Below are 27,956 nucleotides of genomic sequence, written 5' to 3' on the forward strand. Positions count from 1 at the left end.
CTCATACGTGATAATTAATATATTAGTTAATTACAATAGACTCTTATAGCATTATTGACGTTTTTCATTAGTCGCGCTGATTGATTCGTAATAGAATATATGATTCAATTTATGCAAGCGCTTTTTAAACGAGATCAAACTCCTAGGACACCGTGTACGGAAATAAAATTATGAAATGTACTAATTTTTTATGAATCGATGAATACCAGAATACTGTACACACTTTTATATTTGTTTAGAGTTTATATGGCGCGATACGCAGTAAGAAGTGTATCACCTGTCGATCACTTTGGAAGCACTAGATGAATTGTAAAAACATGCTAAACAGTTATGGATCCATAAGATTCACCGCAGAAGGTCGGAGATTCAATTGGTACTCCCCGAAGAGCATAGCTGCTAACCATCTGTATTGTTCATCCTTGGATGTGCCGGCTAAGATGTTTCCGAAATACGGACTGTCCTTACATCTGAAAAATAACGAAATGTCTGCCATTATATTCATCAAGGCTATTGGACGCAAACGTTTAAGATACGTCTTTCTTAAGTTATAACAAACGGTGAGTCTTTTGTCGTCTATTGGCATAAATTTGCGATATTCTCACCTCGTCGGTTTCTTGTTCTTAATGATGAACGTTATGGCCCATCTGTAACAAAAGGAATAAAATAGCGCGGTAAGTATTTTTCAAGAAATCTTATTGCAATTATAATGTATAACTTCACACTATTTACCCCATCTGTGGATGACGTTTAGGCTCGTGTCCCAAGTACCAAACGATATCCTCTATCTTCCACTCGTGTAGCTTCACGGAGCACACCTTGTCCTTGTAACAGCAGAGCTTCGCCTGGCTGAATTCGAAGAGGTACGTCTTGAAATGTTTCGTCCTGGTGTCTGCGAACTTTAGCTCCCCGGAGATCGTCATAGGCGGTTTAACCTACAAAATGCGCATGTGAGAGAGTTTAAAAGCGAGTCAGACGACGCATAATTAAGTTCAATTGGACCGTATCCTGTTTTCGCAGCGCGCGCAGACTGCATCCTTCTTTTAGCTTCTGGAATCACGCTATTTGATCCGCGCAATAAACTTCGCGTGCGCTTTATACGCTTTCGGACCTTCACCGCATTATAAATTTAGATTGTGGGAAATGCAATATTAATGTCGTGGGTAAAAGCCGTATAAAACGATAAACTTCATTTACGTCACGACACGTCGCGAATTTTATATGTTTCTTTTGTGGCACACATACCAGAGGTATGATGTCCTTGTATAATCGGTCTTTTCTGAGGATAAGGACGTTATCTTTCCTGTCGTCCGGGTCCCAGTATCCCCATCTCGCAACCGTCTCCAGGACACGTTCGTTGTGATGCAACGGCCGCTCCAGCGCGCCGTCGAGCGTGTATTCCTCCAGACACAATTCATGAGGCGGCAAGTTGGTTTTCTCAGCGAGTTCTAGACATACGTCGAACGCGGTCTTCTGAGGCCCGATCTAATCGATCAGTTAATTAATTAGAAAGATTATATAATATGTAGTTGAATCTTAATTATTCAAAATATGAGCTTGTTGATAATCTTTGATTTTCCATTTTATTTCACGATATTACACGATGCAAAATTCATGAGAAATAAATCGGAAGTATTAAGTAAACAATGGATAAAGAATACTAATTAAATGATGAAAAAAAAAAAAAAAAAATGGAAAATCCTAATTAAATCAATAAAAGAAAAAGGATCCTTACGGTAACGTTCACGCATTCTGCGAATCGCGACAGAAGGTATATCCAGATCTTGAGATCTCCCGAAGGGGCGCCTCGCGGTCCATTATTCGACACGTGATGTTTCTCCAGGATCTCCAGCATCTTTGCTTCCTTCGCCAGATCGGCCGACGACAGTTGATAAAGTTTCGGGTACAGCCTGATGAGATCACCGACGACTTTGGTTTCCGCGCGGTTCCATGCCTCGGCGCTATTCTCGCCGGCGTGCATCAGGGTCGGGCCCCAAACCGCCGACAGGTTCTCCACGGTCATCAGGTTCCTGGCGCTCTGCTGACTGAGACCGTGAAGGTGCGCCAGGATCCGGCGAAGCGTCGCCGTCGTCACGGGATTCAACGTAGATAATAACTTCTGATAAGTGGCCACCCTGTTTTCCTCGCTCAATTCTGCAGAAATAGAGATGAAAGATAAAAAGGAAGTCAAACAAAGGACGAATGCACGGAGAGATGATTGATCATATCACATAATGAAATTAAATATCGTATTAACGATTAGATCAAGTATCATTAATGGGTCTAGCGTTACGTTCTGAATGTAACCGATGTAATCGAAACTCTTTAGAGGAACTTAATTATCGTTCTGACAGCAGTGACATAAAACGAATATCTGATTACTAGACAAAACAATACAAAACTCATTTTTCAATCATTTCAATAACGTTTTGACATCATATATAGATTATTGTGAAGATTATTCTTTAGATATTTATACGATGTGTATCTCGACATTATACAATCTCGCATAAATTATCCAAAATACTTGATAATTTTAGAAAATAATATTTCGTCAGCTAACGTTTTAAAAAAACCCTTCTCGCGTGCCATAAATCCTTTCTGGGCGAACCGTTTGTTACCTGCGGTGAGGCAGAGCCTGTCGTGAATGTTGGCGGGAAACAATGGATTCGGCAAATCCCGCAGGAATCTTCTGAGAACCGTAGCAACGTCATGTTCCGTGTACGAATTCCGCGTGATCTGCGTGGCCCACGCGTCTCTCCTGAAAGCCTCCAGCAGCTTCACCACGGCGCTGCTCGATCCACTGCGACGATAAATGCCCTCCGTCATCATGCCTGAGAGATAAGGAGATTTTTATTAAATTTGCTTAGTTGAATTGCAAGAACCGCGTTCAGCAATATTCAATGACTGCGTTCTGTAGAATGCAGTGCTGAGAAAGCAATTAATAATTAGTAGGTCTAATTCGTGCGCGCTTTCGGATGCAATCGATTCTTTCGAGGAACTTATCGTATAAAACGTTTCGCAGGTGTCATTAATTTTGACGATAACGATAACATAAATTAAGATTTTGTCGCATTACACGGAATATTCTGTAATTAATTGGAAAGGTGATGATTCTATCTAAGAAAATAAGTTGAAAAATGTGGAATAGTTTTTTTTCCGACGTATAAAACTCGATTTGGCGATTGCTGAGTGAAAATTAATGACCGCCAGTTACGGGGACATTTGTGCATCAGACACTCGTGACGCCGCGAAGCGGTTTTTAATATGGCGTCGCAAGGTGATGATTCATTAATTACCATGCGCGTAGATAAAGTTGATGCATTTGTCCAAGATGACGGGCACATTGTCCTGTGTAATCTGCTGCTCCTCCAAGGCGGGGCCGCAATTGGTGGCCGCTTGATAAAGCGCGTGCCTCCAAGCGGTCGCCTCGTGCTTTTTTGGCGTGGCGATGTGCAGGGCGCCGGCACCCCCGGCGTCGACGGCCACCACCGAAACAAGCCCGCACTCGGCGATCGGTCCTTCTTGCTCGCGCAACACTGCAAATTAATCGATCGTAATCTTATTTTCGCAATGCCTTTGTTCATTGAAATTGCAACAAGAAATCTTTGAAATATGTATATTGATGAAATTGTCGCATAAATGATTTCGGTTCTTTTTCATATAACTATTTTATGAATATATTGAGAATTTTAATAATCAGCCAAATGTGTCAACTTTCTGACGTGTCACAGACACAAATAAAGACGCAAGAGAACAGATAGATTAGATTTAATGATGAATTTGATCGTAATTAATTTATAAAAGCAAATTTAATCTTTCCATCCATTTATTTCACATTATTCTGCTTATATTTTGAATTGTTACTTTAATCTACCATTGAAAATAGTTTGAATTACATACGTTTGAAGTTTTTAACTTACCAATGCAACGCGCTTTCCGTAAATCCACATGTTCGAAGTTTACGGCGGATGCAGAGTCCAAGGATTTAGTGTAAACTAAGATCCTTTGTTGGAGAAGAACCCAAGCTGGGAACCACGTACCCGTTATGCTTTCCTAAAAGAATGTAAGATACATAGTAATTGTGTAGAAAGGAAAAATATTTTTGATTTTTTTTAAATTTTGTCGGCGGCGACGTGAACGAGAACGTGAAATATTCAGAAGGTCTGCGAAATTGTAGAAGCAGAATTTGCATGTTCAAGCATTACAGGCTTCCGTCTCGCAAATGCGAACGCAGTTAGCAACAAGCAATTCAGATTCGTAAGAGGTCAAACTTTAATATTTTCAAATAGATATTATTACGAACTTTTATATTGAAATATGATTTTTTTTTAGTTATTATCCGCAATTACAGTTGAAATAAATGCAGATATCGATGAGAAAATGTGCTATCAAACAGCGAATAAAACGGAATTTTAACGTACCTTAAACGACAACTACGGTAGGCTTGAAAATTTATTATAATATATTAATATAAGTTGCGTAGTTTAACATAACAGATAATTTTTATCATTTCTATTGTAATGTAAAAATGTACATGTGCTACTTTTATTCTTATGGTAATCCACTTCTTCCTCTTTTATACTAACATTTTCAAAATTATTTTTCGCAAAATCTATATTAACTTTTATATATCAAAATTTTTAAAATCGTAATTCAAATTCATTGAGAAACAAAGAAACAAGAGAGATGCAAAAATATTAAGTATATCTCTTCACGAATTATCCTTCGACTAACAATAATTAATACAATTATTCTGGTTGTTATTCATTTTCGTTATTAATTTCGTTATATTTATTATATTTGTTAAAAATAATTGAAACGTTCTTGCTGAAATCATTATTAGTTTCTGAAGTACAATTGGTTCAATTTAATTTTGAACATAGAATCGTCTGTTTCTCATTTCACTATTTTCAATCATTGATTAAAAATCAAGCCTCCTTTGTTGTTCGAAATGAAAGTTCCGCTTGTTTGTGTATACCTTTAAATAGGCCCAACTCGCTCTCGTGAACTCGGTGGTGTACCTCGTGGGGAAGATCGGCGTGATGGCTCCGAGGATCCTTTGTGCCCAGACGCGCCTCTCGGCAGCACCCTTCGCGTAGAAAACGTTCGGTCTGCCCTCGCCGCTAATCGCCACGCAATGCACCGTCTCGCCATCCACGGTCCTGCGTATATTTCAAAATTATCTTCATCGAGTAATCGCGAGCCAGCCAGCCGCGCATGATGAGCCAGTCATATGACGAGCCGAAAGGAAATGAAGATACGCGGCGTTAAATACAGATTAGACACGCCGGTGCAGAGCGGCGGCGAAGATTGCGCGTTTTATCGAGAGGTCACGTATTTATATGCTATTAATTTGGAAATTTATATAAACTGCATTGTCGTTCAGGTTGGAGATTTTTTTTTTAGGAAAAAATTGAGCGCGTTGCGCTTAAGGAATAATCTATTCCCCCGGCGCGATCGCAAGGTCAGGTCGTTACGCTCGAGAAGCGATCTTCTCTCGTGAAATTCTTTTCTTCCCGTTTAACAAAGAGGACCTTGAGTTCTCTCTTGCAAAGAGAAAGACGCCTGCGAGGGGAGCGGTCTGCCCGTTAACACTTCGGGTCGCGTCGATGTAAATATATGTCGAGCGAGTGAGTCATATTAAGCATAATAAGCTACTGAATCGGAATCGAGATCAGCAGATCTCCAGTCTTCGAAGTCGCGGAAAAGTATGGGAGATACCTAAATCCTCAATGCAATACTGCGAGTTCACCGCTGCGCTTTCGATAAATCGGATAACGCAATTTTTATAATAAAAATAAAAGCAAATTTTTATCCGTTGAAAAACACGCGAAGAGATTTTTCAATGAATATAGCGGTTTATAAAGTGAAGTTAACGAACTCACTTGACATCCTGCAGCAAATGAATACTGTGCACTGTCTCTAGTTCCACGACCTCCTTTAGCGTTGACATGCTGTTGTCAGTGTAGAACGATAATTTCCGATCGAGCAGCACCGCCACTCTCGGTACCAGGTCCTTGGCCCGCTCCATACCCATTCCAGGCCTCGACAGGAAAAAATAACACAATTAGTTATTCAATTTAAACCGATTACTGTTCAGTGATTAAAATTAAATTAGAATTAATCGCAGTCAGTTATTAAAATCACGTTGGAATCTTTGACAGTTTCTTTCACACTCATTTTTCTTAATTTTCTTGCGAAATAAATTTTATTCACATTGATCTTTCATCGTAACGACAATGATGAAACTTGGAAATTGATGAAGGTTGCAACATTTTCATGATTCTAAATGAGTTTTTTTAATAATCATTGATAATTGTCAGAAATAAATTGGTCAACGATTTGATTCGTTAGTTTCGTAATGGAAATTTTCATATTAAATACATCTCTCGCGCAAGCTTACGCCGCGCCATACCTGTACACGATCCCCTTATGTGTGACCGCGTTGTGCGGAGCATTGACCTTTGGCCTCTCCATTCGCGGTGACCTCGAGCCGGACTCGCCGATGTGCTCGCGAGTCCTGGACAATAATTTACTACCGCTTTTCACAAAACTAATCACATTGGAATTGATAGTGTGCACCGTCGAATCCTGTCGCAGCTTCCTCAGTTTTTGTATCACGCTCACTTTGCGATGGTCTTCGGCGATTTTCGCGCCCGACGAAGGACCAGTGGTACTCTCGTCGATGTTATTGGCAAGCGTCGTCGTCGGCGTGGTCGCCGTCGCAGCCTGCGACGAAGAACTGCCCGGAGGAAGTTTCCTCGCGGGTTTGCGAGGAGGAACCGCCGGCTGCTTCTTGGTCACCAAATGCGCTAGTTTCGGCAAGAGAGGCGGATTTTTGTTCGAGGCCTGAACCTTGTCGGGCTGCTCCTCCGTTTCGCACTCGTCCTTGGGAAGGGAATCGTATCTCCTGGGCGGCTCCGGCGGTGTCAGGCCGATATCAGGATGCGCCAGGTCGTTGTCCTCCTGCTCCTCCTCGGCGTCGGCGCTGTGCGAGTCGTTGGTGGCCAGCAGAGCTTCCAGCAGCATCAAATCGTTGTTCTCGTAATTGCTGTACACGTTCTCGTCCTCGGATGTCCGTGCGTACGGATCGAACTCGAAGAGCAGCGACTTGCTGCTCTGCATTCTGACGTCCGGGGGAATCGACTGCTGCTGCGAATCAATCTTCGGCGGTGCCAAATTTTCGTAGAGAGAATTCTGGACGGAAGCGTGGCTCTCATTGGACGCGCAGGAATTTCGATCTATTATCGACACCTCCCTCTCGAAGGACTTCTCCAAGTTCTCCTCTTCTACGCTGGATATCCTGTCCACCTCGTCGACATTCTCGGCTCTCGTGCCGGGCGTGGTGTCGTAGAAAGTCCAAGAGTCCGATCTCGACAGCCTCTTGGCGGAAGTGTCAGACTTGTCGAGCGTCACATTGATGTCGGACAGGTTCAAACTCTGATCGGAATCGCTGCCCTGTTCGAAGAGAGGAGAAAACGTAAGGGAGATAACAATCTTAATTTGTTCATCAATTAAGAAATTACACTTGATCATTTCTAAATAAAACAATCTCAATTCTTGCCAGGATTTCGACTTTGCCGATCGAATATAAGAGCGAAAGGAAAATCGTTTTTCATTCTATTTATTCCAATATCGAAATAACAATTTGGGGGGGAGATGATATTCTAAGAGAGAGGAAGGCGAATCGCTCGCAGCGATTTTACCTGATTTCGCGCGAAGCCGAGCTGGAACGATCCGGGAAAATCCCGTTCGACTTTGTCGGACACCGTGGAACTGAGTGTGTCGTATCGACCGCTGCTTCCCGACGTGACGGACTGCAGCTCGTCATAGATCGACTCATCCGGAAGAGGAGGTGGCGGATAAACCGGCGGCGGCGGGCTGTGCCTGCCGGCCGACAGATCCTCCTCGTTCCTCACGCTGCGCAGATTGCCGCTGAGGGGGCTGTAGAACGAGATGCTGTTGAAGATGTCGTCGGCCGGCATCGACACGCATCTGTCCTCCTCGGCCGGATCCTTGAGCTTCTTCGGCGTGCCGCTCTGGCTGACCGCGTCGTCCTGGTTCAGCGACGACAGCCGTCGCGTCAGCAGGTTCTTCACCGACCGCTCCAGTCGGATGCTCGCGTTTCGCGTGCTGGAGAACACGGCGCGCCCCTTCACCGTCATCTTCTCCGAGATCTCGTCCTTCAGCTGGCGCGAACTCGTGCTGAGGTTGCGGAAGAACTCGTTGTTGCCGCGCGTGCTCTCGTTCGTGCCGCTGCTGATCGACTTCACGTCGTCGCTCTTCTCCGACTGGCTCGACTCGCTGGTCGGACTGCCGGAACGAGCCGGCGGCAGGATTCTTCGCGGTGCCGGTATCGGCTTGCTCTCCGTCAGGACGGAGCGCGGTTTCGGTATCGGCTTCACCTCCATCGCGAAAGCTTATTCTTTTCACGAGTTTCCGCTTCGGAATTCTACGCGTTCCTCGCCATTGGCCCGTTGATCCTGAGACAGTAACAAATTTCCCGAAACCTCTTCTCAGTTTTGACAGTGAAATGTTATTGGGAAAACTTTCCATCTATTTTGAAAAGAGTCCGTTAAGTATTTTTAGAGATATGATAGAAAAGCAGTTGTAATAATGGTTTAGTAATGGAGTTAGAGATAAAAATGAGAAAAAATGTAGTAGTAGATAAGCGCGGATGGTTCTAGCAGACCGGTATAGCAGACCCTTAAGTAGATCATTTTTGTTCCGCTAGTTAACTGGGGCTATGAGATGAATAGTGAATTCGGTTGGATGCGCTAGCGTGCGTTGACGCACCCTGAAAGCTGTCGTACACAAATTGGCATAAATGCATAGTTCGTAAACATAGTACGTGAACCAGCAAGATGCTCCGCGTAGATTGCCCTGTATAGAATGTATCACGCGATATATGACAGTTGAAAAGTAGCACAAGTAGATACTTTGACAAAGAAAAATCTAGATCTTAATTTATCAAAGAGTTTGCGATTAAAATAACGATCGACAGTTACGACGGTTTATTGCTTCAAGGCGATTGTGTTATATTTTTGCACGAAACAAATTAATGTAACAAACAAGATCCGCACTAATATGCACACGCATAAACATATTAGTTTATCTAATCATAATCGTTGTAAACTTAGCTCTGGCTTATCAGATACTTAATGTTTTACAGATAAAGAAACGACATATAAATAATTTTTTCACGTTTCTTGTTTATTATAAAAAATTCTAACAGAAGCGTTCTCACAAAAAGAGAAGCTTTCTAGAGTTTTTCAAGCGAGAACTGTGTTTTCCAAGCACCGTTATTAACCACTACTATTCGCTTTCGTGATTAATCTGTGGATTGTTATTTTTCCGCGCTGGACGCATGACAGAATAAGCGAACGACGCACAAACGGAAAGGAAATTATGAATTGTCCCAGGGTGAGTCATCGCCCCGAAAGCCGATACCGACGCCCGTAGCTTCCGGTATCTATTTTGCAACGAGCCGGCAAGTCGGCATCGCATTCATTATCCATTATCATATTCATTCTATATTCTGCGCTTAATAATAATTACGTGTCGCGCATGCGACATCATTCGCGTCTTCGGTCCATCGCTTTCGAGGCACTCATTTGAAGCGCAATAAGCGTCCGTGAATGATGTCGCGCAAAAACAAATTATGGTTTCACTAAGCTATTAAGTCATCAAACAAGTTGATGTGAGTCTGAAATATAGATTTTCATATCGCTACACGTATCTAACTTGTATTTTCAGAGTCGATTTTCTTGGAAAGAGTAAAAGAGTGCTGCTGAATAGAACCGCTCATTATTATGGAACAATGAGACAGCGTGCTTATTTTAACGAAAACTGTGAATCACGAGCGACTGACATTAGCGCATCAAACTTACAAGTCTCTCAACCTATTCGTCAGACTTGCAACGTGAAACGATAAGCGTGGCTCGTTATCTTTTAATAAGTTGACTTCCTCAAGATAAAACTCGTATTTCAGATCAAAGGAATAGTGTTGCAGCAACGGATGACAAATCGAGATAAGTGGAGACAAATAGAGATATAAAACATTTAACGATTTTCGAAATACTAGAAAATTTCTATATCGAACACAAAATTTCAATTTAATGATCGATGATTCGTTACAACAGAAAACATTATGATTGTGAGTTTTTAAATAGATAATGCATTAAAACTCACAAATATTTGGATAGGAAATACTCCGTGACAGACAATATTTTAATCTCCGAGGTTAAATTAACAAAAATTTCGAATAGTTTTAGAAGGAAAAAAATAACAGAAAAAGGCTATAAATCAAAGCGCGAATGTCAAAGTACAAAAAATTTACTACAAGACAATACAGAGTAATAAATTTTGTGCATTTCGACGCTTTAGTTCTTATAGCTTTTCTTCTATCAATTTTTTTTTATTTATTGTAGAATACGTTTTAGTGTTCAGGAGAAAAATTTAGAAACAAATCTATAATTGACGACAGAATTCGAGATAGAATTCTATTTATAATTCTGTGTATTGTGCAACACAGGAAACGTTTGAGAAATCAAAATACGAAATATAGCGTGTAAAAACATTTACGAAATATAGAGTGGGACAAAAAAACAAATGATTTTAAAAATCGTTTTACTCCACCACTATTGACTGCGCTCAGAAATTCTTCGGTTAATATTCTTTGATTATTATTATTATCACCCGGAATAGGATTTCTGAGTGCAGTCAACTAAAACGATTTTTAAAATCGCTCGTTTCTTCGTATGTTTTCTTTTAGATGTCCGATTCTTTAAATGTTTTCTATCAAAGCATAGAAATATAAATAGAATTCTATTTGGCATTTTAGTAAATTGCAAATCGCACAAAGCGGGCTCTATCTAATTACATAAGTTGATGTTTGTGCAAGTCGTAGGAGTCGGATTATTCGAAACACGTGGCTCATTATGAAATACCTAGAAAGTATTGCATCGATGTAATCAAAGACGCATCGTGCGGGCTCAAACTGCGGCTCGAGCTGCGAACGACAATCGCGAACAATTCATGCACGCGCTGCCACTAATTATTATTATGTCAGAAACACCTGTGGGCGGTATCTATTTATATTCTTCCCTCGCGGGCCGAGATAATGTTTTTTCGAATAATATCATTAACGTGAGTCATGTCGTTATATCAAATGTGATATCACAAAATTATCATGTGAAATTCTATGTTTAAATTTTGGATAAGAAATATCTCGTGTGTGAACATTTTAGAATCTGAAACTGAATCGACAAGAAAATCGAGTAGGATTTAAATTGATTAAATAATGATGACAATAATACACGCGTGTTTTTAGACAGAATAGACGTAGCAGAAAAAATTTCAAGTTCAAATTAAGAGGAATCTGTATTTTACATGGTGACGAAAAGTTTGTTTTTCATGCAGATTAAAATATGCTATTGCACAATTTGTTATTATTATTAGCGTTACAAGTACGCAGCATGAATTGATGGAACTATTTTTGTAAATAAAGTGGCAAATTTTTAGGAGTTACGCCCTTGTTGCGCGCTTCAGTTATATTCTCTTTTTTTTTCTTTAGGAAAATAATCCCTTTGGAGAATCACATCCGTCGGAGATGCCTTTCGCTCCGTTAATGCAACGCAAGTCAGAAACCTACCTGGTCGTTGCCATTGTCACGGTACGACTGTCCCTTTCTACGATGGTTCTGGTTCCTCTTCTCGGACCACTGCTCCCGTTTCCACGCAGCAAGTCCATTGAGATCACAGCATTTTATTTCTTCGAGCTCAGAGTCCCTACTGAGCTTGAACTATGCGGGTCAACGGCTGTTTCTCGATCATTAATCAACATTCCGTCCACTGTGTCGGCCCGTCGTACAACTTCTCCTCATCAACGCACGTGACTCATTATCGTTGGTGTACTCGATCGCATGTATTATGATGACTCGCGTTATCTGAAAAATTTTATGTCCATGCTTATTCGTGTCGACTCGCGCGAATGAATCATCATGGAAGTCACAGTGGCATTAACTCGTATTATTTCCATAAAACAGTACGAACGCGGAATCCTTGAAAAACTCGGTCATTTCAATGCCAGTTATTACTTTTTTATAAATTCGAAAGTTTAAAATTGTCTAATGTATGTACCAATCGTATGTGCGTGTAAACAAAAAGCCGGGCACGTCGGGAGAATCGAAACGAGAGCTCGGTACGAGCTGGCCGAGTGCGTTAATGAGTTAAAGAGACACTTCGTGCGCGGCAGCGAGCGGAGAAAGACGCGCGCGCGAGAGCGAGCGCGCGCACACGTTGATACACGAGAGCGCGCACACAACAGGCGAGCCGGACCCCAGGTTTCACAGTTTGCCAGCGCGGATATCCACCTTTCTCCGCGTTGAACACGACGTTTCGGAGCACATTTTTTGCCGGGATGCTCCGCAATGCGTACAGTCGCACCTCGCGCCGGTTTTCGCGCAAAGTTCGGCGACACTTATGTCGTTATGCGAAGATAAAAGCGACGACGTGTAGAGCGATAAGATTGTAAAAGAGCCCCAACGACCGTATAGTTTTCGGCACGACGGCGCACACTCGTGTCTCTGCACTAACGCGGCACTGCGCTCTCGTCGCCTACACAACCATCGCCGTCGCTGTGCCACCCGGTGGTGGAAAAAGATCCGAGGAGAGGGGCAGGCCAACGCCATCGCCGCACCAATTGCCGCGGCTGCCGCTGCAACTGCACGTGGAATGCATCATTAGCTTTGCAGCTGAACTAGTCGCAAACTCGTACAATGCAAAACACGAAACTTCATTAATTAATAGAATAGATTAATTACGTATGCAGAATTTTTTATCCGGACTCTCTAGGAAATGTAGAAACCCGTTGCGAGTTAAAAATAAAATAAGATGTCCTTATTTACCTGGCTATTTATAATCTCAATCTTTAATAATAAATTGTAGATATCAAGGCGAATGCGAATTAGGGATCCATCATCGGAAGATTGCAAACCATCTCAATCAAAGCTCAACCTGTGAAAAAAAATATAACAATTACATCTGACAATAATTTTTGTAGGAAAGATTTAGTGGATAGTGGCGAGAGATATCGTTCGACAAAGAATATTTTAATGAAACCTTTATTAAGATTTTTATCGTGCCAAAGACAAATAATGACTTTGGCTATACAAACAGGTAAACGTTTCCCCGCCGAGGGTCCTCCATGCAGGTGCAAGCCACACAATTTGCAACAATTTATCATAGTATAATTTTATAGATATATTTGATATTATAAAAGAGAATACGGAGAAAATACGAATGAAGTTAAATAATACTTCCATTGATAACAAGAATATAATTTCCATTTTCCGGATGGCAGTTTATTTTGCATCATGATTGTATGAATATCTGAAATTTCTAACTATAAAGTTATTTTCTTTAAGTAATTTTATCAAATTAATTGCATTAATTGATAAGATTTTAACATTTACCGAGGAATAATCGTTGCACCTGCACTATTGAGCGACTTGCGCGGGTATCTCTACTATCTTAAATCACAATGGTGACGACAAGTTTAACTATTTATTCGTTAATTAGTTCCTTAAAATTGATCGTTACATATAAGCAGGTACGCACGCACGCACGCACATGTTAGAAGCCGTATACATAAAACGCGTGACAAAACGATTCAGTGATCGCCGATGATCTCTTGGTGGACATTCAATGACAGATTGTTATACCATCATAGATTTTGGAAATTAATATATTAATTAATACAATGATCGAATTGGTGATTTTTGGGAGGAAGCGATTGTAACAGTCGACAAAATTTTCTATCAACTTCTATACATAAAAATTATTTTTATCCACATTGAAATAATTAAAAAAAATAAGAACGGATGGACAGATAATGAGAAAAAAATCACAGAAAATGGGGAAAATAAAAGAAGAAGTCTAAATTGTTACAAATTACATAAATACAAATTTAGGAATTATGTATAAATTTTACATAATGCAAAATTAATGTACAAATTTTATCTAAGGGAGAATTTAAGAATATTTACTGTAGAATTATAATATTTTTGCGAACGCGAGATCATCGGCACTCACCATCTTGAATCACGCGAGCAACTCGCTTTTATTATAATCCCCCTTACCGTCGTAAGATTAATTTATCGCAATCGATTTGCGTCGACCGCGCAGACCCGTAAAGAGTACCTACATTTTCGGCTCGACGCCGAATGCTTAGGCCATAAAATCGTAAAAAAATATTCAAGCGCGAGTTCGTGGGTGAGCACGTGATGTGAGTACCTCCGATTTTCTTGTCTTTCTTTTTTTTCTCTCGAGAGCTGGAGGCGAAATTGGAACGCGCGTTTACTTTCGTATACTTTGCAGAGAAGAGTGAGATCGCTCGCGGTCATCTTGGGCCGAGATCGCGAGTGCGTGCGCTGCGTAGCGGCTGCGTGCTTTTTTTTTATTTTTATAAAGAGGAACGATCGACGGAATATCTACTATTATGTCGGAACACAGAGAGACAATCGTTAAACAATGCGGTCAGTCCTCAACCGATAACGCAACTTGATAAAAAGACTCGTGATAAAAAGATTCTCTTGACGGAAATCTACAGATACTTTTACTCATTCGTGTGTTTTTAAATGCAAGTAGAACTGCAAGTTATTTCACTGTGTGTAATTAATTTATTTTTAATCCATTGAATACTATTTTCATCTTTGCTGTTAGAATTTTCATTTATTCTTAGAATAAATTCGAAATTTGTAATCTGCGTACAACAAATTCTTTTCTAATTTGGCACATAATTCTGTTATTAATTGTCAATTGATGTATAAGATTTTCGCGAAGGTTATCGGTTGAAGGCTAAGATAAACGGTCCAACCTCCTGTCTTCGTTTCTATCGAAATTAATAATAGGTTTTCGACACCTCGTACCGTACATTTTGCAAATAAATATTTTATCTTTAATCAAAGCCCCAATAATATTAGCTATATTAACAGAAATATATTTATAATGAAAGTAATAAAAAATTCTCTTGAATTAATTTGTATCAAACCCATGTCAGAAATTTCAATTAACACTCATATTACATATTGTTGCAGTTTTAACGAGTAAAGCAGAAATCAATCAAACAATTAATAATACAATAATAAAAATAACTGTAATAATTAACTCAGTTACGCGACGATAGATACGAGGCGTCATCATGGGTCTGTCGTGTAATTTGAAATCGTCAAACTACAATAATAGTTTTTCGAAATCGCTTATGATTGAAACGTGTGATTTGAGAGCACAGGAGATAAAGAGATAGAGAGAGAGACAGTGACATAGAAAGTGTAAGAGATTAGTCCGAAGAAAAAATCTTTAGGCACACTCACACATATACACGTACATTTATATAATTATATATTTGTGTGTATATATTATGCGTAGAGCGCAAGAGTCTTTATTCTTTGGCAAGCAAGACGCGGCTTCGCACTTTTATTCGAATTCCTGCCGGAGTCAAAGAGGGTGATGTAATTAGCTCACTTTTAATCCTTTGCGCGTGAAAGAGAAGTTTGTGGAAAGAGAATTGAGAAAAAATTAATAAGGAATACAGATGAGGATATCAAGACATAATGCGGATTAATATGTCAATAATGTAGAGAGCATGAGAAATCATGTAAATATTACTGCGAATCCAAAATATTTCTTACGCTAATTTAAACACATTTTTACTATCATTATTTTGTCTTAATTATTCTCGAGATTTAATAAAAAAAAAAACCAAATGTAGTGCAAGAAATTAAATTTTCAGCAATGACACATCTATTTACGTGTCGATTTCGATCGGGTTTTGACAATGCTGATTTTCTAATCGCTTTGTACTAGCTCAGCCGATCAATTTATTCCGCAAAAAGAGATTCCAGAGTGCTAATATACTGATCACCCTGCTCGCAACGTCCAGCTTCGTTCGATAGACGGACTCTTAAAATTGCTCATCTCTCTTTGTTCTTCGTACGTTTTCGCGCGGTGTCAGTTAATTATAATATAATCGTTACGTCATAATTCAATAGCAAATATATTATCACATTTAGATTGTATTAATTTTTAAGACGGCCGGCCGGACGTACTTCGACGAATTTCTTGTCGCCTTGTCGCAATTTTCGCGCCGAACGAGAAAGCCTATTAATGCCCAATCGTTTTGTGACACTTCCAGTGTCATTTAGTCTTTTCTATAACGAGAACAAGGCGATAATTACAATTGTTTGCAAATGAAAGCGGAACGAAATTGTGTAAAATATCGACAAAACTTTCTCTAGCCTTACTAAAGCGTTCTATATATGTGTGAAATTTTAGAAGTAGAATTGTATGAATACTATAAAATCTTTCAACGACAGAACATCTTATGCTAAATAGGAATAAATATATAATTGCGAGACGCGATTGCATTTATCGCCTGAATAAATCTTGCGAAATTCTATTCGGAATGTTTTACCTTCAATAAACGCCGTCAGTTCTAAGTATTCACATCCTCCTATCGAAAGGTTAATACATCCGTATTGAAACACTTAACCCTCTCCATTCTTGATATTCTTGATACTGCGGATAAGATCTTGCAATGACGTAAATAACTAAATGGCTTTGCTTCGCGGATTCCAACTACGAGCGTCCCGATTCACTTAAGAGAGCACGATTGACGACGACGTTCGTCGTAGACACGTCCGTCCGGAGCGATTAGATTTAAATCTAGGAAACATTAATATAGAATATATTATCGTGTAGTTTATATAAGGTATACGTTAAGACACTTACTGCTACAGCAAAAATTCAACAGTTAAAAGATTGTAACAACTAGTTTGCGCTTGCGACGGACGCGGAAGCGGACGATCAAGTTCACACTCCTTCGTTTGCGGATTCTCACCACCGTCTCGCGATTATCGCCGAATTTTTTTGGACCTGTCGAGAAAAGAAAATGAAGAGAAACGGAAAAGTTTCCTGAAAAAATAAAAAAATAAGGAATTTTGATAAACCATAATACAACCGTAAAATTGTACAATCAAAGTCTTATACGTCTTTGTCTTACATTTTGCGATAAAAATGTCTTGTGCCTAAGGCACTTTCCCTTTTCCTCCTTCGTAGGCCAATTTGATTAAACACAGGTAAAAAAATTCAGCCCAGAATATGGTGAATTGAGTGGCGCGATTTTCCGAAAACGACAAAGAAATCTTTGGTCGCGCGTTGCGCGTCCGAAGCAGCTTTCTCCCTTCGCGTATCTTTCTCCCATAGAACATCATTCGTCCCTTTATAGTCAGGGTCAGTTTTGGCACGCATTTATTTTCTTTTTGTTCGTAATGTTTTGGCACGGTGCCGTTGCTTATCAGTTATGAGCTCGTAATACAATAATGCGAATAAATCTCGGTCGCACCTGAGACTGATCGCTCGGACGATACTGTAAAATGAGGCGTCTTCGTGTACGCGCACACACTCACCGGGTAAACTTACGTTCTCGTGAATTAGGAGAAGCGCCAGAAAACGTTGTCGGCCGCGCGAGATGTCGCGCTGCCTTGTAACATTTTCGAAGAACGAATGAAACGCTCGGTTCGAGCTGTGCGATTTTGTGATTGAATTGAAAAAGAGAAAAGAAATAAGTAAGAGACGGTCGAAGTAAAAGCTAACGGCGGACGGAGCCAGTCACGCTAATTGCGGACGTGTAATTAACGAGTAACTTGTTTTGTCATGGGCGTGTAAACCGTGCGACGCGTCGCGGCGCACAACGATGAACCATTTCGCGATATAAATATTCTAAATATGCTAAGATGCGCTCGGCATATCGTCGAAATAACAAGTAAACACACGCGCCGAGGAAATGAAAAAGAGTAGCGCGTTGTGTGTAAAATTACAAAAAATCCCGCATTGAAATCCGCTGCATCACTAAAGCAAGAAAGTGGAATATATATATACAACTGACAATTCGGTTGGCATAGTCGAGTGAGCTATGCACACACATGTCAAATCCCCTCCGGCTTTCGAATCGAACGAATTTACATCATTATACATATAATCTGCAATAAATGTTTTTACCAACTTCCGCGCGCGCAATCGTAATTATCCTGACTACTATAGTGGTCATCCGTATACCTAAAAGATAAGATATAATTTAATATTTAATATATATATAATTATGTAATATAATATTAATTAAAATCTAAATCACATTTCCTCGTGATTACGGCTTACTCCAAAGTTTATGCTACTTGGCACGGAACGATCCATGTTGCTCGCAATATTTCTTACAAAAATAATATCGACAATGGCAAGACTAATAAATAGTATTTGGAAAATTCGATGATTTTTACTAAATGTAGCAACGATGACAATGATAGACTCGACGTTCGAAAATTTGGAAAACGATTCACTTAATTCGCTCGGCGATCAAATCAGATGCAGTGTGCTGAAGTGTAAAGAATTGAAATGTGCTGGAGTGAAGTGCCGTGCAGCTTCGATTTCGCATCATCGTATACTTTGTAGTTTGTAGCGTAGTAGTATAATCATTCTCGAGACGAGACGACGGACCATCGCGGCGTGTCATAGTGCACGAAGCGTTTCGTGCCGTTTCATTCGCCACGCATTATAAATGGACTACAACGTATTTGTATGATACATTAAAAATTGACACATATTCCCGTTGCAATAAGTTTTTGTTCGTTCTCTCCCCCTCGCACAAGCAAGCGATCGATCGACGTGCGATCGATCGTCGGGGACGGTCTCGAATTCTAAAGAGAAAGGTACACTAATAAATGCTTGTATCGATCGCGAAAAGATCGCGTTCAACGAGCATCATTCTTTTCTGCAAAACAATGACGACTACAGTTGATGTATTTTTTTGAAAATAATTTGTTATACGTGTTGAGAGCGGATAAGTTTTTTTTTTTTTTTAATATAACTTGAAATGTACGAGTTCTTCGAGCTATGGATCTGTAAATTAAATATTTAAAAGTGTAACGGACACATAGAGATGTTTGGATGCGTCATTGTCCGCAAAACGAAACACGTTGAACGACCTAATCTCACGCGATACGATACGTTCCATCTGCCATTATGCAATATTTCGTTATTATAATAGTGCTTCATTTTCGCACAATATTTATGAAAAACGGTAACTCAAACAACAATAACGATGTTTTTACGTTAATAAATACTTAACGATTATACTCGTATTTTGGCGATTCGTGCAGCGAGAGCGAACTATATATTAGATACATAACATTAAAACGAACCTTCGTAAAATAGCACCTTTCCATTCCGGCTGGAATTCTCGTGACATGTCGCGCCGTGACTCAGTACTTTTATTGATCTCATTAAACAATGACCTGGGTCAGTATCATTGATGCTGCTGCGACACAGATAAGCTGCTATTCGGATCTGTCGATGTGCGTAAATATATTGACAGCAAATATACGCTTGTTTCTGCATAACCTGCGCAAATAAAACAATTTTCAAATCATAATTGACTATGAAGAATTAGAATTAAAGTAACAAATTAGTTATTAATTATTCAACTATTAAATAATTAAAATAAAAATAAAGGTTACCTTCAGAAATCAGATTACAACAAAGCCTGAAAAAATAAAAATGGAAATAAAAATTATAGATTTTAGAAAAATTAAGTCAATGCTCAGCGATCAAGTGGCTAATGAGAAAACAATAAAGCGTCACGGCGTCTAACACGAGAATCCCCGGAACAGAGTTGCAGTCTTAAACTTCGCTGAATTGTAATTTCCTCTTTTTTTTTTTCTCTTTTTTTTTTTAGTCACGGCGGTCAGTGCGGAAGAGCGTAAAAGAGATGGACGTCACGTCGCGCCGTGAATTCGTTTCTACTTTCAGTCTTTCTCCGTGATCCAGTCTACGATTCTAGCACCATCTTGCAGCTTTCTCTTCCCGCTCGTCGTTTACTGACGAAACGGGCGAACGCAGCCGATCGTCATACTCGATCGAATCGACTGCGCAATGTAACACTTGGACGTTTACATATTTAATACAAGATCTCATTAGAATTCAAAGGTTACATTAAATTATCGACATTTGCATGCAATTGCCTATACGTTCCCTAGCGTCTAAAAGGCAAGCCTTGCCGATGCTGATTTGGAGAACAGCACATCCGACATTCACGCCTTTCCCGATCTGTCAATTTTGCAAGTTGCCAATTGCCAGTGCCAATTTTTCAAGTTATATTTATCTCTTAATTTACAGCAAAACTAAGATTTGATTGCTTCTGTCGGCCGATTCTGTGGCAGAGCTGAGATTCAACTGTGATTTCCAGTCGATTTTCGAAGTAGACGTCCACCGCGAAAGGCAATGGATGTCTCCTTAAAAAATCAACCAACTAATTACAACTAAATCTCAGCTCTGCTTTATGCTATTACTCTCTTTGTAAAATTGCGAATAGTTCTCGACTCGCGTCGAAATCGCCTTTACTTCCCGCCTTATTGCGACTCTCCTTCGACTGTCTACCAAGTTCAGCACATGTACAAGCCTTTCCACGTAAATTCTAATATCTAGATCGCAGTATTGACAAAATGAGGACGTATGGAGGACCCATGGATCCCAGATTCTTTCTCCCGTGAATTTCCCAGGGCTGGTGTTCCTCTTTTCGTTTCCCGGGAGCGTTTTCGCTAGTTGGTCGTGTCTGGATTCGAGGACGGCGAGGACGCCGGGCTCTGCACCAGGTCGGTGCCGGTGGTATCCCTCGAGGTGGCCAGCAGGGAGGGTGTTATCAGCATGCCACGCGGACTGAACGTGTCGCAATAGAGATTTTCTTTCTTGTGCACTCGCCGTACGTGGCTGCGCAGGTTGTCGCGACGCGCGCTTCGGTAGGCACAGTGCGGACACAGATGCGGCTTTTCGCCCGTGTGCATGCGCCGATGTTGGATCAGCTTTAAAAGTAAGACATAATAAAATAATTAACATCGTCAATCCTGAATTTATACGAATATTATATACATTCAACTCAAATCGAGGTGCGAGTAATTTACGCGAATAATTAATTAAAGTTTCTCATTGTTAGTTTACAATTTCACTATTTATATCAATTAATTTGATTAATTTGTATATAATGAGCATAGATACCGACTGTTTATTATATTTGAAATGAATTAAGTGTTTGTACCTTTTTCAGTTGCACCGTGCGAAAGATGCAAATGTCGCAGCAAAAGTATCGGTCGTCGCGATGCCTTCGCATATGCCTGCTGAGATCGACCTCGGAGGATCGGTCGGCGCCGCAAACGGCACAGCTCACCCTAGTCTCCGGCGCGCTGCCCCTCGCGTGGGCTCGCAGGTGTCTTTGGAACGCCTTCTCGATCGTGCATGCGTACGAGCACAGCGAACAGCGATATTCTTCCCTCTCGTATCTGAGTGCAGTGCAAAACGGGGGGGAATGAAAGAACGTAATGATATCTCAAAGTAAAAAAAAAAACTTTGCATTTCTCTTCTAATTTATCTATTTCAGATAAAATAAGAAAATCCGAAGTCTTTCTCGAAAAGTTCTCGAAGTGCTTTGATTAGATATATAGTTAATTAGATATAAAATTGTTCGAGTACCTATACCTGACGCGTTGCAAGGCCAGCGACCGTTTTTTCCCCGTCGGCGTCATTCCCTGGGCTACGTGCGCTGCCATGTGGGTCTCCATCTCACACCTGCTGTTCGTCGTGAAGTCGCAACCCAGTGGACACTTCTTCGTCTCGCTGGTCTCCGTACTGGACAGTGCCGGATGGCAATCGGCTATGTGCTTCCTCAGAGCCGGTCTTGTCGGCGCCACCACGTCGCAGGAGCCGCACGAGTAGCCGCGATGAGCGTTGCTCACGTTTGGGCTGCTGCCTCTCGATCTTAATTAAATTATTGTCAGTTACGTTTTTGTCGTCGTCGTCAAACATTCGCATTAGAATGCATTCTAATTTTTAATAATCTCTCTTTAAAAATATTTATATATGATTGTTGGAAAAAATTAGTATTTAATTGTTCTGTTTTACGAGTACGTGTATTTAAATTAATAAATTCTACGCACTGTTCGGTGTAGGACGAGTGCTCGCTCTCGGAATCACTGTCGGAAGGAATATTGGGAACTTCCGTCGCTTCTAATGCCGCAGTGGCGGCTGAGAGCCTACCCAGCATCGCCGTGTAGGCACCCAGCACCCAACCATTCAGAACTGGCGTCACCGCTCCTTCCTGAAAATTAACGGCGAGTAAAAAAAAAATACTAGAAAGTCTGTTTATAAATTTACTATGCAAAAAAATTGTTAATTTATTTTAAATCTAATTATATTGAATGCACAATTTTGACATATTTGAGAAAAATAGGTTTCTCACCTTGTCAAGAGCCAAGCACGACATCGGATCGGGTAGCTTCGCGATTGACAGATTGTTGTTAGCTGATCGATGTGAACTGTTGGTGCTACCAGTATCGCTTTCATCACCGGGGTCTTCGTTGTCGTTGCTTTCGTTTGGCACGCAAGTCTAATCGACACACGTGCAAAGAAAAAAAAAATAGAACTCACTGTTTATTGCATCGATTTCTCCTGAACGCTTTTTATAAGTTAAAACATTAAAATTAGACACGGATCTATATGGAAAATAATCAAATTTCAGTCGTCAAATTTTGACAAGAGTTCTACAAAACAGTTTTATTCCAAAACTATTTTTGTACAATATATATTATATATTGTTTGCTTAATGAAAGAATAACGTATAGATATCATTAATCTAACCACTAAAGTTATTTTAGAATGATGATAATTATTACTGTTCCTACCTGACTATCATTTTGATCAGGCTTTTCGATGTTGCTTTCGTTGTCGTCGCGTTGTTGAGCGTCTTCATCTTCAGCGTTCGTATTGTTCTCGGTGTCATCGGTGTTCTCGGCATTGGTGGACGCGACCGACGCTGGTTTCGTGACCAGCTCCATAGGGACGTAGGGCGGCCCCGCCGCCGTCAACGGTAGCGGCAGCATATCGGGCCGATGAAGGGCGCTCAGGGCGAACGCGGCCCTTGGCAGGATCTGCGTCGCGCCGGGAGGCAGAATCGGGGGGTGCCTTCGGGCGAGACGCGGGTCACCCCAAAGTTCCGCAACGTGAAGACTCCAGATCCCATATTCCATCTGAAATGTTCGTCAGAATTGACCGTTAATAAAAGACCAGCTGAAGGATCGATTCAACATAAAATAAAATCGAGATTAATTTCAAGCAAGAGGAAAAAGTATTTGCATCGCTTACCCCATTTCCTTTGAAGTAATATTGTAAAAAAAAACGGAAAGTGCTGCTACAAAGTGTTTTATTGAAAAAAAAAAATCGTTAAAAAAATATAACAAAAGTAATAAAAAGTAATATAAGTAATATAAGTAATAAAAAAAATATATATATATAACTAATATAATGTATAAAACCAAAATGTTTTTTAATAAAACGTATTTTAATTAAAATTATCAAAATTTCAAAGAATGGGATATGCAAACACTGTCTCCATTTTTGTTAGATCTTACTATCGTTTCGTTGAAATCGGGCATTAAATTCAATATTTACAATAAAAATAGAGCGAATCTATTCGTTTTATACACAAGCATGCATTCAAAGTACACACGATACACACGATAAATTTGCTTTAATTTTCAAATTTGACTCCACGATAGCTGCATTTTTGACATTATTGGTATTATCAATGCTTTATTAATAACCAATAATTATCAATAATTTTATTGGTGATGTTAAATTATCAATAATTAAATAAAGAATTTAAATGCAGAGTTAGAAATATCTTGAAGCCCAATAAAGATTAAATCACTTAAAAATAATGCTCGAGTCTCATGATGTTTGTATAGACTGCACGGTATAAAAGGGTAGGGGGATGAGAAGACATTAGTGGTGGCCCTCGAATCAATACTTACGTGGAATTTTCAAACGAGCCGAATATATTTGTTACTCATATGTAACTCTTATTTACATATAATAGAGTCCCTCTCATTAGATTGTGCATATTTAATTAACTCGTTAAAAATATTTAGGCATGCTTAAACATCAAGGCTCCACGCGATCAGCAAAGAATAATTAATCACCTTGTTGATATTTTTGAACACATTCATAATTATTCCCTACAATCGTGTTCTCAAGTATATTCGTGAAAAGTTCAGCCATTCTATATTCTACCAAGTAGAAAAATGTAGACACAAGGGTTGGGCGGGCGGTAAGCAGTAAGCGGAGTGGCGAAAGTAATTTGATCTCAAGTTGCGAGAGGTCAAATATTTTGAGAAAATCAGTGATGCGGGAAAAAATATTGTAAAAGCGGAATAAAAAATGATCTCTCTTCGGGAGACCAGAATCTCTATTTTAGCGCCTTTGGAGAATGCGCGATCTCGAGTCGAATGCAAGTCGAAACGCTCTGTATCATATTTGCTTGCTTCGTTTTATGTTACTGTATTCGCTCTATTGATTTTTGTATTGTGGCACTCACTATATTATTTTCACAAAATAGTTTCTATGCGAATATATACTTCAGAGTAGTCGCTCAGCGAACTGAACTCTTTTAAATGCAGATCTGAACTTATTTAAAAAAACTCGCGGACTTGCTCCTTTTATGGATCAGTTTACTCGCGTGCTCATCGTAAGTCAAGACGTCTTGTCACTCAATACAGCTCATCTACGGCAGAAAGATTAAAGATGTACCTGGCGCGAGATGCTGCCGCATCTCGCTTTCATCGTTTCTACATAAGCTGTACATAATATCGATTAAAAAATTATGTAAAGTGAGTGAAAATAACCCGAGATATTATTATTATGACGAAACGTTTCGAGAAAATTTTTGCAACGAATATCGATTTTAACGTAAAAACAAGGATGTATAATTTAGAGAATAAAAAAACATCTTTGAAAGTTAATTCGAGATGTTTGATCCTGAGGAGAACTACTTTTTATTCGGTGTTCCCATTCAATAGAATAAATGTAAATATATTGAGTTAACTTCAACAATTTACTATAATTTTTGCTAAGTTATTAGTTGTTCTCTCCAAATTACATACGTGCAATATATAAATCATCTACGAATAAGCAAATGCCGATCTATTAATTTTGTGATTATTTTAATTCAGCAAATAGTCCTTCTAATCTTAAATCTTAATAATTGTTCTCTAATTATTCTAATTGAGAAAATGTGCGGAAAAGAACTTTTCCTCCTTCGAAAATCGAAATTCTAGATACGTATATTTAAATTTCTATTCCGCAGTATAAGTCAAGCAAGTCTCGATTCATGTATAATCGTTTTAAATGATTAAAAGAACAGATGGAAAAGCAGGATGCGCTTCTTCGCGGACTTGAAACGAAAGTCGCGACCAGTCGTTCTAGCTTGAGATCGGCGATGCGCGAAGATTGAATCTCGAACGAGAGTGCGACGGTCGCGCAAAAATCGCGAAAATATCGGAAGAGCTCCCCTTCTGGGGGCACCCTTAAGGTGGCCTACCGCAACAATTCAGGGCCGATCGTCATTACGCTGGGATCATCCCCCGCCAGTTGCCCCAAGGCCGGCCCGATCTCCACCTTACCGATCGACCGGAAGTTCACGCGCGTCGCGGCTTAGCGCCGCCTCCCCCGCTACACTCATGACGACGACGACGTCGACGATGATGACGACGATGTGAAAGACAACGGCGACGGTAATGCGAGGAAAAACGTGACGTCGCCGCGATCCGCGAGTACCGGAGTCAAGGAGAAACGAGTACCGGGTCCGGATACGTGCCGCCGCGGAACGAACGAACTCGCGAGATTCCTGACCATTGGACCGACCCTCGTGCATGCATACTTTAGCATAACGTTCTCTATACAATATCCAGAAAGAGGGAAAGAGACACGGGGGACGGGGGGGTAGGAAATGGCGCGCCGAGGGGAGGATCTCCTCCCCCGCCTCATCCCCGTCGATTTCGCTCTTCCTCGCTCCCGCTCGTGAATGCTCTTTCCCTCGCATCGCATCAGGGACCCCAGCAGCCATCCTACCCCTCGCGCTGACCCCGTCCCCCTTCCTCCCCCCCGTCCCCATCGCTGCCGCGAATCGATTTGTTATTGTTTTTGTGTCTGCGGTCGTCGCGGCGGATGGAGTGAGCGGGGTTATATCGGGGGGTGGGCGAGCGGATAGGTGGATGGGTGGTGAGTGGGGTGGGGTTGCCGGTGCCAGTGGTGCTGCTGCTAGTGCGGCTGATGCTGGTGCTACTGATGAGATAGTATTGGTGATGGTAGTGGTGGAGGTGGTGGTGGTAGTGGTGGTGGTGGTGGTGGTGGCGCGGTGGTGATGGTGGTGGTGGTCGCGCTCGAGCCTCGAAGGCTCGGCTTCGGTTTTCGGACCGGCAGAGAGGCGACCAGGGTGAATAAGCTGCTGCCGTTGCTGTTGGAGAGAGGAAGGGGGTAGGGGGAGGGAAGGCGGTCGCGAGGGATCGCGAAGGGGAAAGAGAGAGAAAAGGGATAGATACACGGGTTCCGATCAGTGGCGTAGCCGGCGTGGAACTCGAAAAACCGAAAAACCTCGACCTCTTTCCGAGCTTCCGTGCGTCTCCGGAAGACGCGCGCGAAACTTTGTCCTCGCTCGTGAGAATAAGATCCTTGCCGCTAAGACTATCGTCATTTGGCGGATTGAGCGATGAGAGAGACGATACTCGTCGAATGCGATGTGATTCTTGAAGAAATTGGAGTGTGACCGCGAAAAAAGGGGTTGATTACGCCACTGGCATCGCCGGTGAAAAGAGCGAGAGGAAACGAGAGGGTTGAAGATAGAAGCTGACACAATGACGAGGAGGAAACGAATGAGGGTGGGCGCGGAGAGAGGGAGAAAATCCCCGTGAGGCAGCGAGCGAGGAAAGAAGGGAGCGATCGCGTGGGTTAAGCCGAGAGAGGACGTTACGTGAAGACGAATGCGGGAGGGAGAGGGTAGTGTGGATCGGATTGCATCCTCGGGTTGCGTTGAGGGTGGCGAGAGAGACAGTCAAATAGATAAGGAGAGAGGGACGGTGGGGGATGGATTAAGGGATAGAGAGAGAGAAAGAGAGAGAGGGAAAAGGGGTGAGAGGGAGCGAATGAGAGAGAGTGAGAGAGGGAGAGCGAGAAGAGACGAGGCGGGATAAGGGGAGAGGGACACGTCGGCATCGGCTTGACAGGTGACAACCGATCGGACCACTGACGTCACAGATCACTCGGCCGAGCACGCGCGCACGCACGCACCAGACTACGACTACGCGACTCGCAAACTATGCGACGTGCATGAGACCGGAGCTGTGCATTCACACTCTCGCGTACACCACTGTGCACACCATCGACACACGTCACGTTCGGCACGTCACGCCGCGTGGAAAAAAAGAGGTCTCGCGATCGTGCGCGCGAGGATAAAACGCGAGCGAGCGAGGGATGCGGACGAGGGATGCAAACGCGGGGGGGCAAAAAAAAAAGAAAGAAAGCGGAAACGAGCGCGATGCTGCTCCTTGAGGCAGAGGAGGGTGTGCAGAAACAACAAAGATCGCGGGAGAAAATTTTTCGTGCGGCTAATTCCGACTTGTACTTGGGTGGTATTTACCGGGGTGTTAACACCGGCCGATAGCCCCCGCGCGCGGCGCCTCTCTATCTGGTTACCATTACACTCGGATGTATGAAATGCGCCACGGGCATACAACCATCCCCCCACAATAGCCCTATTTATGATTGGGCAAAATTGCTTTCCATGCGCAGAATAAAATCTCGCGCGCGGGTCCAGGAAAAATCCGCGGGGCGCGCGACGGGACGCCGCGCCGCCGCATTTCCCGATTGCGGGTCGCTTTACCTGGATCAGCGCTCATTCTGAAAATGGAGGCGAATCGCCCGTGCACGAAGACGCGTCCGCATTCGCGTGTCGACGAGCGGCGTGTCGCCGTTTTCCTCCAATTTTTCTCGCCATCCCACGCAGCCAGCATTCTCGAGAAATTA

General features: G+C 41.5%; 2 protein-coding genes across 13 annotated transcripts; both read right to left on the bottom strand.

Moving 5' to 3' along the window:
* Window positions 1-4: 4 nt before the first annotated feature.
* Window positions 5-20,619, bottom strand: RhoGAP15B (RhoGAP_ARAP and RA_ARAPs domain-containing protein RhoGAP15B). Of its 8 annotated transcripts, none has more exons than XM_067352360.1 (16): window positions 19,256-20,619; window positions 16,474-16,934; window positions 12,908-13,016; window positions 11,654-12,723; window positions 7,707-8,483; window positions 6,416-7,458; window positions 5,886-6,044; window positions 4,979-5,162; window positions 3,921-4,053; window positions 3,297-3,536; window positions 2,619-2,831; window positions 1,733-2,151; window positions 1,243-1,482; window positions 730-932; window positions 603-644; window positions 5-467 (listed from the first exon to the last, which is right to left on the bottom strand). In XM_067352360.1, the coding sequence occupies exons 5-16, from the start codon at window positions 8,409-8,411 to the stop codon at window positions 329-331; spliced, it is 3,720 nt and encodes a 1,239-aa protein (XP_067208461.1). In that variant the 5' UTR covers window positions 8,412-8,483; window positions 11,654-12,723; window positions 12,908-13,016; window positions 16,474-16,934; window positions 19,256-20,619; the 3' UTR covers window positions 5-328. The 8 variants fall into 8 exon arrangements, with proteins under 8 accessions (XP_067208461.1, XP_012233502.1, XP_012233503.1 ...); XM_012378079.2 differs by lacking the exon at window positions 19,256-20,619 and having other exon boundaries at window positions 16,474-16,724; window positions 16,791-18,018; XM_012378080.2 differs by lacking the exon at window positions 19,256-20,619 and having other exon boundaries at window positions 11,654-11,947; window positions 12,141-12,723; window positions 16,474-18,018.
* Window positions 19,316-27,954, bottom strand: LOC105678603 (B-cell CLL/lymphoma 6 member B protein-like). Of its 5 annotated transcripts, none has more exons than XM_012378086.2 (7): window positions 27,814-27,954; window positions 22,784-23,128; window positions 22,342-22,488; window positions 22,040-22,200; window positions 21,576-21,860; window positions 21,145-21,385; window positions 19,316-20,911 (listed from the first exon to the last, which is right to left on the bottom strand). In XM_012378086.2, exons 2-7 carry the CDS (start codon window positions 23,126-23,128, stop codon window positions 20,651-20,653), a joined length of 1,440 nt encoding a protein of 479 aa, XP_012233509.1. In that variant the 5' UTR covers window positions 27,814-27,954; the 3' UTR covers window positions 19,316-20,650. The 5 variants fall into 5 exon arrangements, with proteins under 5 accessions (XP_012233509.1, XP_012233510.1, XP_012233512.1 ...); XM_012378087.2 differs by lacking the exon at window positions 27,814-27,954 and adding an exon at window positions 27,571-27,772; XM_012378089.2 differs by lacking the exon at window positions 27,814-27,954 and adding an exon at window positions 25,477-26,004.
* Between the last annotated feature and the right edge of the window lie 2 nt (window positions 27,955-27,956).

The sequence above is a fragment of the Linepithema humile genome, chromosome 1, assembly GCF_040581485.1.
Source record: "Linepithema humile isolate Giens D197 chromosome 1, Lhum_UNIL_v1.0, whole genome shotgun sequence".
Taxonomy (NCBI): Eukaryota; Metazoa; Arthropoda; class Insecta; order Hymenoptera; family Formicidae; genus Linepithema; species Linepithema humile.

Excerpts from the sequence above, each read along its gene's own strand:
- RhoGAP15B (XM_067352380.1), bottom strand. The coding sequence starts at position 8,411 with ATGGAGGTGAAGCCGATACCGAAACCGCGCTCCGTCCTGACGGAGAGC. Across the intron at positions 1,483-1,732 it reads CAGAATGCGTGAACGTTACC|ATCGGGCCTCAGAAGACCGC; the intron begins GTAAGGATCCTT and ends CTGATCGATTAG. Across the intron at positions 933-1,242 it reads ACAAGGACATCATACCTCTG|GTTAAACCGCCTATGACGAT; the intron begins GTATGTGTGCCA and ends CGCATTTTGTAG.
- LOC105678603 (XM_012378086.2), bottom strand. The coding sequence starts at position 23,128 with ATGGAATATGGGATCTGGAGTCTTCACGTTGCGGAACTTTGGGGTGAC. Across the intron at positions 22,489-22,783 it reads CTGATCAAAATGATAGTCAG|ACTTGCGTGCCAAACGAAAG; the intron begins GTAGGAACAGTA and ends TGTGTCGATTAG. Across the intron at positions 21,386-21,575 it reads TTGCAACGCGTCAGGTATAG|ATACGAGAGGGAAGAATATC; the intron begins GTACTCGAACAA and ends CACTGCACTCAG.